The 14,048-nt window shown below is 38.5% G+C and overlaps 1 protein-coding gene across 2 annotated transcripts in view; it reads left to right on the forward strand.

The window, feature by feature from the left end:
• rev3l (REV3 like, DNA directed polymerase zeta catalytic subunit) overlaps positions 1-14,048 on the forward strand; it is a 105,473-nt gene that overhangs the window by 25,953 nt on the left and 65,472 nt on the right. For both annotated transcript variants that reach the window (XM_026291585.1, XM_026291586.1), the window contains exon 2: positions 6,936-7,125. In XM_026291585.1, coding sequence (XP_026147370.1) covers positions 6,936-7,125 — 190 coding nt within the window. The remainder of the gene's footprint in view (positions 1-6,935; positions 7,126-14,048) is intronic.

Raw genomic sequence — 14,048 nt, forward strand, 5'->3', positions numbered from 1 at the left:
AACTCTTCCTCTGTACGACAATTGTGGTAATAGACATTTCCATTTAGACAATCGAGCATTCACCTTTTCTAGCATTCCCTCCCAATTTTTTCCTTTAAATGCTGTATTTCCTAAAAAAACACCTAAAAATTTTAACCCTTCTCTTACCCAAATCAATCCACCCGGTAATTTTGGAGGTCCTCACCCTCCCCACTGACCAATAATAAGCCCTTCACTTTTCTCCCAGTTCAATTTTGCGGAAGATGCCCTCTCATATTTTCTAATAATTCCCGTTAAAATGTCAACGTCATTTTGACTTGTGATAAAAACTGTGATATCATCCGCATAGGCAGATACTGACACCCTACTATTACTATTTATGCCAGGAAGTAAAATTCCATTCAGATCTCTCCTTATCCTACACAACAATGGCTCAATAGCCAAACTATACAGTTGTCCAGAGAGTGGGCAACCCTGCCTAATACCCCTTGAGACCGGTATCGGTGCACTTAATCCTCCACCTGCTTTAACCATCACAAAAACATTTGAATACAACAATTTAATATAAGATATAAAATTATCTCCAAATCCAAATTGTTTTAAAACCTTAAGAAGATACACATGGTCAACCCGATCGAATGCTTTCTCTTGGTCTAAACAAAGAATACCCAGGTTTAAATTCTTAAATTGGTTAAAATCAATTACATCCCTTAATAAAAAGAGATTGTCCATGATTGACCTTTTGGGAATGCAATAAGTCTGATCATTTTGAACCAATAAATCTAAATAACACTTTAACCTATTCGCTAAACACTTTGACAGTATTTTGTAGTCCAAACATAATAGAGAAACTGGTCTCCAATTCTTTAGAAGACCTAGATTTCCTTTTTTTCGGAAGCAAAGACAGTACAGCTCTTCGGCAGCTTATAGGAAGGGTTCCACTTTTGATGCTTTGAATGAGTACTTCATACAAATCCTGTCCTAATATATTCCAAAAAGCTTGGTAAAACTCAACTGGCAGTCCATCAATACCCGGAGAACGTCCTCTTGATAGCTGTTTCATTGCTTCTGTAATCTCCTGAAAAGTTATTTGACTGTCTAGTGATTTTTTCCCCTCTTCTTCCACCTGAGGTAAATCACTCAGCAACTCAGAAACACTCTCAACGTCACAGTTCTCAGCATCATATAAGTTTTTATAAAAGTTAGCTGCCAGCTTCTTTATTTCCACCGGGTCTGACGTTACAGTCCCATCAAGCCGTTGAAGATGATACATTTGCTTTTGTTGTGAGCTTTTCTTTTCAAGGTTGAAAAAGAATGATGTAGGAGCGTCCATGTCCTTAATAGAACAGATTCTCGCCCTTACAATTGCTCCTTTCACTTGCTCCTGTAATAACGAGCCAAGTTCTTTCTTTTTCTTGTTCAACAGCTCACTCTGCCCAGTTCCATTATTATTAAAAATAGTACTTTCCATTCTTTGAATATCTTTCTCCAAGCTTTCTACTGCAAACTTCACCCTTGATGTATTATATGAACTGTAATTTTGACAAAATATTCTTATATTTACTTTTCCAACATCCCACCATTGACACATGTTTTCAAAAGAATCTTTCTGCATTTTCCATCTATTCCAGAATATTTTAAAACTATCACAAAAAAAGGCATCTTGTAATAATTTAACATTAAGATGCCAAAAATAATTCGGCTTTGTAATTGTTTTCATATTTAAATCAAATAAAACCAAGTGGTGATCTGAAAACCCAACAGGTAAAATAACAGCATTCATCACCTTATTATTCCATGCTTTATCAATATAAAATCTGTCTAGTCTTGCCCCACTAACCCCATTATCAGATGCTTTAACCCAAGTATACTGTCTAATCCATAAATTTCTTTTCCTCCAAATATCAATCAAATTAAGCTCTTTTATTATTTTTAATAATACCACACTTGACTCATTATGAGGTTCCTCCCCATTCCTATCAATTATAAAATCAACAGTACAGTTCCAGTCCCCTCCAATGATAACACACACCTGATCTCCAATTTTTTGAATAGCATTTTTTAGTTTCATAAAAACCTCTGTAAGGGAAACAGGTCAATTTAGCTCAAAGGGAATCATTTAAGATGTTAAAGGGAATTTGAACAGAATCACTGTTTCACGGCTGTTCACGGAGACGCGTCTGCGGTTTAACATCAAATCTGCGCTGGATTCTAATATCCAAACTATAGTGAAACACCACTATCAATTAGCACAGTAACAAGATCGGCAGTTTAAGACATTAACTTGTAAGCACAAAAACACAAGATACTTCTCTTTTCAATATGAATAAGGATTTATTAGATAAATCTAAGACATATAAACTAATCTAACACATAAACGCACGCACTCACACATTCACACAAGTTGCAGGAAGATCTAAAGTTAGGAAAAGATGAGTTTAAGAGAATGGAAATATGGAATCCCAAGTTTACAGCAATACGTTAAATTGCATAGACATGAACAACCATCAATCACGTAATTAGCGCTCGCATTGAGTTCCTCAATGGGGTTAAAATTATATTAGATACACCAGCACAACAAATATCTGGGAATACGTTGCCTTCGTTTGCTGTGAAAGGGACTCCCGTTGAAAGGGGTAACCCGGTGTCGCTGATTGGCTGGAAGTTCAGTTGGCTGAAGTGACGTCTTGGGGAGCCCGTGCTTGGGCGTTGGCTGAAGCTGGAGTTGTGTGGCTGGTTGGAGTTCAAACGCGCAGACGAGGTCGACGTTACAAAACTTAACTCAGAACACGAAACTCAAACGGAAAAGAAAAGAAATAAAGTTTGACGAGACTAGGTTGTGTTCCTTCTCATCGTGGCATAGTAGCAGCAGGCAGGCCGAAGCACGCAGGAACCGTGCTCAAACAGTGATGACTAAACCGCATGGCTAGAACCTACAAGCTAGCAGAAGCATAGCTAGAGACTAGAAACAGACATGGCTAATAGCAGCAGCAAGGGACTAAAAGCAGACTAAAAGCAAGGCATGACTGACAGCACAAGCAATGCTCGAACTAAAAACCAAATTTCATGGGGTCCAAAGTATTTAAACTTCCTTGTTGGCCACCCCTCAAATGTTGCCTTGACCAATGAGATATGGGGCCCTATCTTGCACCCAGCGCAATTGACTTTGTACACCGACGCATGTGTCATTCCTATTTTGCACCCGCGCAAAGCGCGCTTTTCCCTCCACAGAAGCACGTCGCTAAACTAATGAATGAACTTGCGCTCCCTGGGCGGTTCAGCGCAAAAAAGGAGGCGTGTTCCGGCGCAAACGATCCCTGGTGCTATTTTGTTGTTCCATTAAACAATTGCGCCACTGACCAGAAAAAACCTAGTCTAAAGTCAGTGGCGCGTTGCGCGTTGTTCATTATGCTATTTTAAGGGCGCATGCTTGACCTTAATGTATAGCGTGCACAACGCGCATACACTTTGCTCATGTAATCTACACAGATGCAACAGTTATTTTTGCAAATCATAAATTGTTACACTAAAAAAATATTAACACATGAGATGACGGAAATCATTGTGGTGTGCCACGAAGATGTGAAAAAAATAGGCATAAAACTAGCTCACAAATTATTCAGGCTAATTATTCTCCCATCCCCATACAACACAACTTCTCTGTCTTTCACTGCTCTTACAAGAACATCAGTCTCCTCGGCTGTGAACCGCTCCTGGCGTGCGCCTGGTAAATACGCCATAATAATAGCAATCCATAATGGAACTTGCGCACCTGCTTTTAAAGGGAATGTTGGATGACGCTCTGATTGGTTTATTTCACGTTACGCCCAAACCACACCTATGAATAATGAAGCTACTTCAGACCAACCCATTTTAGATTTGCGCCGGGCGCAAGAGCCATTTATCCCGCCGGGAAAATAGCAACATCGCCGAGACCCGCCCACAAAGTTACTTGCGCTTCGCGCTTTGACACTTGCGTTTCAGATCGTTAAAATAGGGCCCATGGTCTTGGGTCTGGGTATCATAAATCATTTGTTTATCTTACCAAGCATGTGGTTCTTGCCTCACAGGGTCTAATTTTGGACATGATTCCTATAACATGATTATGATATATTTTACAAATAAATGATTGTCAGGACAACATCAAGCAAGAAAATTCGATTATATCAATACTAGACATGACTATGTATCCTATAGTTATCAAAAGACATACACAATAAGTGATTTTACATGATAGTCAAATGTGTGGGTTACACATAAATGAATATGGAGTTAAGCAATGGAACGATTCATTTATAAGTCTTTTTGAGTTCATTCTGGTCCATATATAATGTATAAAAAGCAGTTTCTTTGCCATTCTCTGGCAAAGGGACTTTTCTGTGGAGACAAAGGTTTAAAGCCCTTCCCCTTTAGGAATTTCAGTCTGGTTCTGCTGGCTGGGGGGAAGTCAATGCAAGTATTTAACTTGATCTCCTGGGTTTACATGTGATGTCCAGCGTTGCATTTCAATCACGAACAATAAATTTGACAATCTCTTCTTCGAATTAAAATTGTCAATAATTGTTCTATTGGTGTTAATGTTGAAAGCTGTTGTGTGAACAAGTTGGTTGGTTGGTTATCTTGCTTGGTTCTTGTGGCACTAGAACTGATTTATGACTTCCTGAGGAGTTCGGCTCTCGTTTCAATGCACACAGCTCTGATAGACTCTTTGATTTGTCTAGTTCGACTCATTTCTGCTACACCTCCACACGCTCAAGCCCAATATTTGGTGCATATACATTCACAAGCACAAACACAGTTCCTTTATATTCTATATGCACTAATAAAACTCTTCCCTTTACAACTTCTTCTACAACTAAAATATTTACATTAATATTTTTTGAGAATAATATGGCTACACCAGAACTCAAATTTGTCCCATGGCTTAGCACACACTTTCCTTCCCACCATCTTTCCCATTCCAACTCATTTTCTGTAGTAGAATGTGTCTCTTGTAAAAAAACAATATCCACCTTCTTAATTCTAAATAATTCTGACACCATTGCCAACTTGTTTCCATCCCTACCCCCATTTATATTTAAGGAGCCTGCTCTCAAAAACTCCATAAAAAGGGAAAAAAATAAACAGGACAGAAAAAGAGTGAAAGGACAAAGAAAAGCTGACACCTTGTGTATTTTAATCATTTTGTGAAGCGTTCGCCTTACTCTTTCTTAACTTCGTTAAGATTTTCCTTAACCTAAATCTTTTCTGCTTGCTAAGAACCTCATGACTAACGTTTCTTTGTAACAAAGTCACAGACACTATAAATTTCCTTATGTCTGGGAAGAAATCTTTGACTTCCACAGTCTTTCCAAAAGTTGCATCTAGAAAGTCATTTATTTCTTGCAGTGTATATGTGTCCTCCATGACTTGTGAACCAATATCTGAAATTTCAGAGACATTATCATCATCTCCCATTTCAGAACCAGTACACACTTCAACACTGTTAAATACTTCAGAATCATCAGTTTGAACCTTTTCAACATTTATTTTTCCTTTTGTGACATCATCAGTCATCACACTACTTTCCTCCATTTTAGATACATCATTTTGTCCAATAGAAATCTCCTTTTCCTCAATATCATCGTTCTGATCATTACTGTCAATCAAATCAGCATTAACAACGTCCCTTTCCTCTATAACCTGAGCTAATACTTTCTCATGACTTGTTTCCTCAGTATTACTCTGAACATGCTCATTTTGTTCCTGAACATCCTCAGAAGCAGCGCTATGTTCAGCTGCCTCTTCCTGTCTATCCTGGGCCTTATGAGGGCACGCAATCCGTTTATGATTTATATCCCCACACTCAAAGCATCTCATGCTGCCAGTGTTAGCGTAAACCATATACGTTTTTCCCTCGTGGCCAACTCTAAACGACACATCCAACTCCGGTTGATTCAAAAACATAAACACTTGCCTCCTGAAAGACATAACGTGCTTCAAAGCTTCGTTTCTTCATCTCAGTTGAATAGTTCTAATCCCACTCGCAAACTTTCCATATCTCGCTAACGCTCTTTCAATTTCATCATTATGAATGAAAGGGGGAACGTTAGACACGGTGATACGGGTCGTTGGCGTTACCAGCGGTGAAATGGTAAGAAAATCTCCACCTACCACAATTCCTTCACTTATCAGCCGATTTGCTAGTCCCTCCTCATTTACAAACACCACTACCGCCTTGTTCCTCCTCGACGCCGAAGAAATGTTTTCGTATCCGATCATTTCTCCCACCACCAGTAACACATCCTCCACCGTCACGCCTTGAGCAGGCACACACCTGATGCCGTGACGGAGCGACACAGGTGACACCTGCACCTCCGCGGCCGCGGGGTGAGACGCCATCTCAGTGCCGCTAAACTTTGTCTTTACTTCTTTGTTCAAAAAGTATTCCTTCTTTTAATACTCTATGTGCAGTAGAAAATAGAAAAACGAAAAAAAAAAAAAAACGAAAAAAAAACTCCTGTACTCCTCATGAAACCCTCACACACACCTCAAACGCCCCCAGCGTGCACCGGAAGAGGAAGAGAGAGAGAGAGAGAGAGAGAGCGCCCTTCGCATAGGGCCCTACTAATGTAGCATACAAATATGATCGTTGTGAGTGTAAAAGACGGGGACATTGTGGTCTATGTAAATATCATAGCTTAGAGTCTCTCCAACTAGGTGACAACGTAGCATTAAATCACCATTCAGCAGAATCAAACCACCACCGCACTGCTGTCTATTGGACTGCAGAAATATACAAACTATTCAGTTAGCTACATTACTGATGGTACTGACAAACTATGCTGACACTGACAACCAAACTACATAAGTAAAGCCCCTTATCTGACAACAGAACACAAAATCTTCCAAGAATATTTTGTTTAAAAAAAAAGTCAGTTAAGATGATGCTGATTCTCTTTCTCTTTTGTTTCTAGGCCAGAAGACTTGTCTACATCTGCATGGTGTGTTCCCATACATCTATGTGCCGTATGATGGGTTTGAACATGATGCAGATCGTTACCTTCGGCAGTTGGCCTACAGTATTGACAGAGCCCTGAACGTCAGCATGGGAAACCCCTCGTCTAATGTGCAGCACATCTTTAAAGTGGTTCTGGTGTCTGGCATGTATGTGTAAAAGGCACATAGGTGCACAATAGTGTTTTCTTGGACCACTACTAATTTTAACTAATTTGAGTTAGTTTTATATATATATATATATATATATATATATATATATATATATATATATATATATATATATATATATATATATATATATATATATATATATATATGTGTGTGTATATATGTGTGTATATATGTGTATATATATATATATATATATATATATATATATATATATATATATATACATAATAACCTGTGACTAAATTATCAGCTTCACATTGTTCCATTTACTAGAATACTTTATATAAATTGATTAGATTATATACAGAAAGCGAGCATAGAGTGCTCTTTTTTTTTTTATCAGAACGGTCAATCAAAAACTGCAATCTCTAAGTTGCACTTTCGCCAAAACTTCCTCTATAGTTGATACTGTCTACACTGCTCAGTGAAACTTGATAATATTAAATAATAATATTAGTAAAAAGCATATAACTAATGCATATATAAAGCATATATCTAGGAATGTATATAGACTAAGATGGCGGTGTGAACACATCGCGAGGCTCAGCGTTTTACCAGATTTCGGAAATTAGAGTCAATTTATCTGGTAATTTCATTTGTGTTCACGCGATTCAGTTATTCAAACTACAGCTATAGTAAACACTTTTGGACATCAACAAACAGTGTTCCAACCAGGGCTTAAAAACGAAAAAAAAAAAAAAAAAAATCAATCGGTTCACTTTGAACAGAACCGGTATTATAACTTTTACATTATATGTTCCTCATTAAACTTTACAGTTCCTAAACCGGTTTAATTCGAAAAAAATAACGGTTAATAACGTTATTTTTCATTTGCATGAAAAACCAGTGCGTCAATAAGGCAAAATGACAGTTAAAGGCAGTTCATCATTGAATTCAGTGATGTCATCTCTGTTCAGTTTAAATAGTGTCCGTGCATTTATTTGCAATCAAGTCAACGATATCGCTGTAGATGAAGTGACCCCAACTAAGCAAGCCAGAGGCGACAGCAGCAAAGGAACTGAAACTTCATCGGTGACAGAATGGTGAAAAATACCTTGGGATAAACCAGGCTCAGTTGGGGGGCCAGTTCTCCTCTGACCAGACGAAACCAGTAGTTCAATTCCAGGCTGCAGCAAGTCAGATTGTGCAGAAGAATCATCTGTTTCCTGTGGTCTTGTCCTGGTGGTCATCTGATACAAGGTCTTTACAGGGGATCTGTATCTGTGGCTCTAGTTGTCCTGGTCTCCGCTGTCTTTTAGGGATGTAGAGGTCCTTTCTAGGAGCCGATCCATCATCTGGTCTGGATACGTACTGGATCCGGGTGACTGCAGTGACCCTCTGATCTGGATACAGACTGGATCTGGTTGCTACGGTGACCTCGGAATAAGAGAGAAACAGACTAATATTAACAGATGACATTCTTCTAATGATGTAGCAAGTACATCGGGTGGTATGGGAAGTGTTCCCGGTTCCGGTTTAGCTAATTAATGCAGCCTAAAAATCCTTTAACGGATTTGGATATTAAAAGCATATTAGCAGCATGTTATGTGTAAGCCAGGTTAAAGAGGTGTGTGTTTAATCTAGATTAAAATTGCAAGAGTTAGGTAGGTTATTGCAGAGTTTAGGCGCCAAATAGGAAAAGGATCTGCCGCCCGCAGGTGATTTGGATATTCTAGGTATTATCAAATTTCCTGAGTTTTGAGAACGTAGCGGACGTAGAGGATTATAATGTAAAAGGAGCTCATTCAAATACTGAGGTGCTAAACCATTCAGGGATTTGTAAGTAATAAGCAATATTTTAAAATCTATACGATGTTTGATAGGGAGCCAATGCAGTGTTGACAGGACTGGGCTAATATGGTCATACTTCCTGGTTCTAGTAAGAACTCTTGCTGCTGCATTTTGGACTAGCTGTAGTTTGTTTACTAAGCGTGCAGAACAGCCACCCAATAAAGCATTACAATAATCTAACCTTGAGGTCATTAATGCATGGATTAACATTTCTGTATATGACATTGAGAGCGTAATTTAGATATATTTTTGAGATGGAAAAATGCATTTTTACAAATGCTACAAACTTGGCTTTCTAAGGAAAGATTGCTGTCAAATAGCACACCTAGGTTCCTAACTGATGACGAAGAATTGACAGAGCAGCCATCAAGTCTTAGACAGTGTTCTAGGTTATTACATGCAGAGTTTTTAGGTCCTATAATTAACACCTCTGTTTTTTCAGAATATACCAGTAAGAAATTACTAGTCATCCAGTTTTTTATATCGACTATGCATTCCATTAGTTTTTCAAATTGGTGTGTTTCACCGGGCCGCAAAGAAATATAGAGCTGAGTATCATCAGAATAACAGTGAAAACTAACACCATGTTTCCTGATGATATCTCCCAAGGGTAACATATAAAGCGTGAAGCGTAGCAGCCCTAGTACTGAGCCTTGAGGTCTCCATACTGCACTTGTGATCGATATGATACATCTTCATTCACTGCTACTAACTGATGGCAGTCATATAAGTATGATTTAAACCATGCTAATACACTTCCATTAATGCCAACAAAGTGTTCATGTCTATGCAAAAGAATGCTGTGGTCAATTGTGTCAAACGCAGCACTAAGATCCAATAAAACTAAAAGAGAGATACAACCACGATCAGATGATAAGAGCAGGTCATTTGTAACTCTAAGGAGAGCAGTCTCAGAACTATGATATGGTCTAAATCCTGACTGGAAATCCTCACATATACCATTTTTCTCTAAGAAGGAATATAATTGTGAGGATACCACCTTTTCTTGTATCTTGGACAGAAAAGGGAGATTCGAGATTGGTCTATAATTAACTAGTTCTTTGGGGTCAAGTTGTGTTTTTTTGATGAGAGGCTTAATAACAGCCAGTTTGAAGGTTTTGGGGACATATCCTAATGACAATGCGGAATTAATAATAGTCAGAAGAGGATCTATGACTTCTGGAAGCACCTCTTTTAGGAGCTTAGATGGTATAGGGTCTAAAATACATGTTGTTGGTTTAGATGATTTAACAAGTTTATACAATTCTTCCTCTCCTATAGTAGAGAATGAGTGGAACTGTCCTCAGGAGTCTATAGTGCACTGTCTTATGCGATACTGTAGCTGACGGCTGAATGGTAACAATTTTATCTCTAATAGTATCGATTTTAGAAGTAAAGTAGTTCATAAAGTCATTACTGCTGTGATGTTGGGAAATGTCAACACTTGTTGAGGCCTTGTTTTTCATTAATTTAGCCACTGTATTGAATCAATACCTGGGGTTATGTTTGTTTTCTTCGAAAAGAGAAGAAAAGTAATCGGAGCTAGCAGTTTTTAATGCTTTTCTGTAGGATAGGTTACTTTCCCGCCAAGCAATACGAAATACCTCCTAGTTATGTTTTCCTCCAGCTGCGCTCCATTTTTCAGGCTGCTCTCTTTAGGGTGTGAGTATGCTCATTATACCATGGTGTCAGACTGGTTTCCTTAACCTTCCTTAAGCGTAAAGGAGCAACTGTATTTAAAATGCTAGAAAAGAGAGAGTCCATAGTTTCTGTTACATCATCAAGTTGTTCTGAGGTTTTAGATATGCTAAGGAATTTGGATTAATCAGGAAGACAACTTAAAAAGCAGTGGTAGAAGTGATGGTTCTTCCATACTTGTAACAAGATGTAGAATTTACAATTTTGGCTATATGAAGTTTGCACAAACCTAAATAATGATCTGAGATATCATCACTTGGCTGCATATTTTCAACACTATCAACATCTATTCCATGTGACAGTATTAGATAGGATTTCGACAATGAGTAGGTCCTGAAACGTGTTGTCCAACCCCAATAGAGTTCAGAATGTCTATAAATGCTGATCCCAATGCATCTTTTTCATTATCAACATGGATATTAAAATCGCCAACTATTAAAACTTTATCTGCAGCCAGAACTAACTCGGATGTAAAATCACCAAACTCTTTAATAAAGTCTGTATGGTGCCCTGGTGGCCTGCATACAGTAGCCTGAGAAATCCCGAAAACATTGTTATAAATTGAAGCAACACCTCCCCCTTTGCCTTTTAGACATGGCTCATGTTTATAACAGTAATCTTGGGGGGTGGACTCATTTAAAATAATGTTATCATCAGGTTTTTGCCAGGTTTCTGTCAAACAGAGCACATCTAGATTATGATCAGTGATCATATTATTTACAAAAATTGTTATGATATTGTTATTGATATTCAATAAGCCAAGCTTTATCATTTGTTTATCCGTACTTCATCTGTTTTTTTTATTTGTTGAACCTCAATTAAATTGTTAATCTTAACTTGGTTTGGACGTTTTTTGTATTTTCTAGTTCGTGGAACAATCAATCAATCAATCACCTTTATTTATATAGTGCTTTAAACAAAATACATTGCGCCAAAGCACTGAACAACATTCATTTGGAAAACAGTGTCTCAATAATGCAAAATGATAGTTAAAGGCAGTTCATCATTGAATTCATTGATGTCATCTCTGTTCAGTTGAAATAGTGTCTGTTTTAATTTGCAATCAAGTCAACGATATCGCTGTAGATGAAGTGACCCCAACTAAGCAAGCCAGAGGCGACAGCGGCAAGGAACCGAAACTCCATCGGTGACAGAATGGAGAAAAAAAACCTTGGGAGAAACCAGGCTCAGTTGGGGGGCCAGTTCTCCTCTGACCAGACGAAAACCAGTAGTTCAATTCCAGGCTGCAGCAAAGTCAGATTGTGCAGAAGAATCATCTGTTTCCTGTGGTCTTGTCCTGGTGCTCCTCTGAGACAAGGTCTTTACAGGGGATCTGTATCTGGGGCTCTAGTTGTCCTGGTCTCCGCTGTCTTTCAGGGCAGTAGAGGTCCTTTCTAGGTGCTGATCCACCATCTGGTCTGGATACGTACTGGATCCGGGTGACTGCAGTGACCCTCTGATCTGGACACAGACTGGATCTGGTGGCCACGGTGACCTCGGAACAAGAGAGAAACAGACAAATATTAGCGTAGATGCCATTCTTCTAATGATGTAGAAAGTACGGTGTTATGTGAAGTGTTCCGGTTCCAGTTTACCTAATTAATGCAGCCTAAAAATCCTTTAACGGATTTGGATATTAAAAGCATATTAGTATGTTATGTGTATGCCAGGTTAAAGAGATGGGTCTTTAATCTAGATTTAAACTGCAAGAGTGTGTCTGCCTCCCGAACAATGTTAGGTAGGTTATTCCAGAGTTTAGGCGCCAAATAGGAAAAGGATCTGCCGCCCGCAGTTGATTTTGATATTCTAGGTATTATCAAATTGCCTGAGTTTTGAGAACGTAGCGGACGTAACGGAGTATAATGTAAAAGGAGCTCATTCAAATACTGAGGTGCTAAACCATTCAGGGCTTTATAAGTAATAAGCAATATTTTAAAATCTATACGATGTTTGATAGGGAGCCAGTGCAGTGTGGACAGGACCGGGCTAATATGGTCATACTTCCTGGTTCTAGTAAGAACTCTTGCTGCTGCATTTTGGACTAGCTGTAGTTTGTTTACCAAGCGTGCAGAACAACCACCCAATAAAGCATTACAGTAGTCTAACCTTGAAGTCATAAATGCATGGATTAACATTTCTGCATTTGACATTGAGAGCATAGGCCGTAATTTAGATATATTTTTGAGATGGAAAAATGCAGTTTTACAAATGCTAGAAACGTGGCTTTCTAAGGAAAGATTGCGATCAAGTAGCACACCTAGGTTCCTAACTGATGACGAAGAATTGACAGAGCAACCATCAAGTCTTAGACAGTGTTCTAGGTTATTACAAGTAGAGTTTTTAGGCCCTATGATTAACACCTCTGTTTTTTCTGAATTTAGCAGTAAGAAATTACTCGTCATCCAATTTTTTATATCGACTATGCATTCCATTAGTTTTTCAAATTGGTGTGTTTCACCGGGCTGCGAGGAAATATAGAGCTGCGTATCATCAGCATAACAGTGAAAGCTAACACCATGTTTCCTGATGATATCTCCCAAGGGTAACATATAAAGCGTGAAGAGTAGCGGCCCTAGAACTGAGCCTTGAGGTACTCCATACTGCACTTGTGATTGATATGATACATCTTCATTCACTGCTACGAACTGATGGCGGTCATATAAGTACGATTTAAACCATGCTAATGCACTTCCACTGATGCCAACAAAGTGTTCAAGTCTATGCAAAAGAATGTTGTGGTCAATTGTGTCAAACGCAGCACTAAGATCCAATAAAACTAATAGAGAGATACACATCAGATGATAAGAGCAGATCATTTGTAACTCTAAGGAGAGCAGTTTCAGTACTATGATACGGTCTAAATCCTGACTGGAAATCCTCACATATACCATTTTTCTCCAAGAAGGAATATAATTGTGAGGATACCACCTTTTCTAGTATCTTGGACAGAAAAGGGAGATTCGAGATTGGTCTATAATTAACTAGTTCTCTGGGGTCAAGTTGTGGCTTTTTTATGAGAGGCTTAATAACAGCCAGTTTGAAGGTTTTGGGGACATGTCCTAATAACAATGAGGAATTAATAATAGTCAGAAGAGGACCTATGACTTCTGGAAGCACCTCTTTTAAGAGCTTAGATGGTATAGGGTCTAACATACATGTTGTAAGTTTAGATGATTTAACAAGTTTATACAATTCTTCCTCTCCTATAGTAGAGAATGAGTGGAACTGTTCCTCAGGGGGTCTATAGTGCACTGTCTGATGCGAAACTGTAGCTGACGGCTGAATGGCTGCAATTTTATCTCTAATAGTATCGATTTTAGAAGTAAAGTAGTTCATAAAGTCATTACTGCTGTGGTGTTGGGAAATGTCAACACTTGTTGAGGCTTTATTTTTCGTTAATTTAGCCACTG

Source organism: Carassius auratus, chromosome 20 (assembly GCF_003368295.1).
Source record: "Carassius auratus strain Wakin chromosome 20, ASM336829v1, whole genome shotgun sequence".
Classification (NCBI taxonomy): domain Eukaryota; kingdom Metazoa; phylum Chordata; class Actinopteri; order Cypriniformes; family Cyprinidae; genus Carassius; species Carassius auratus.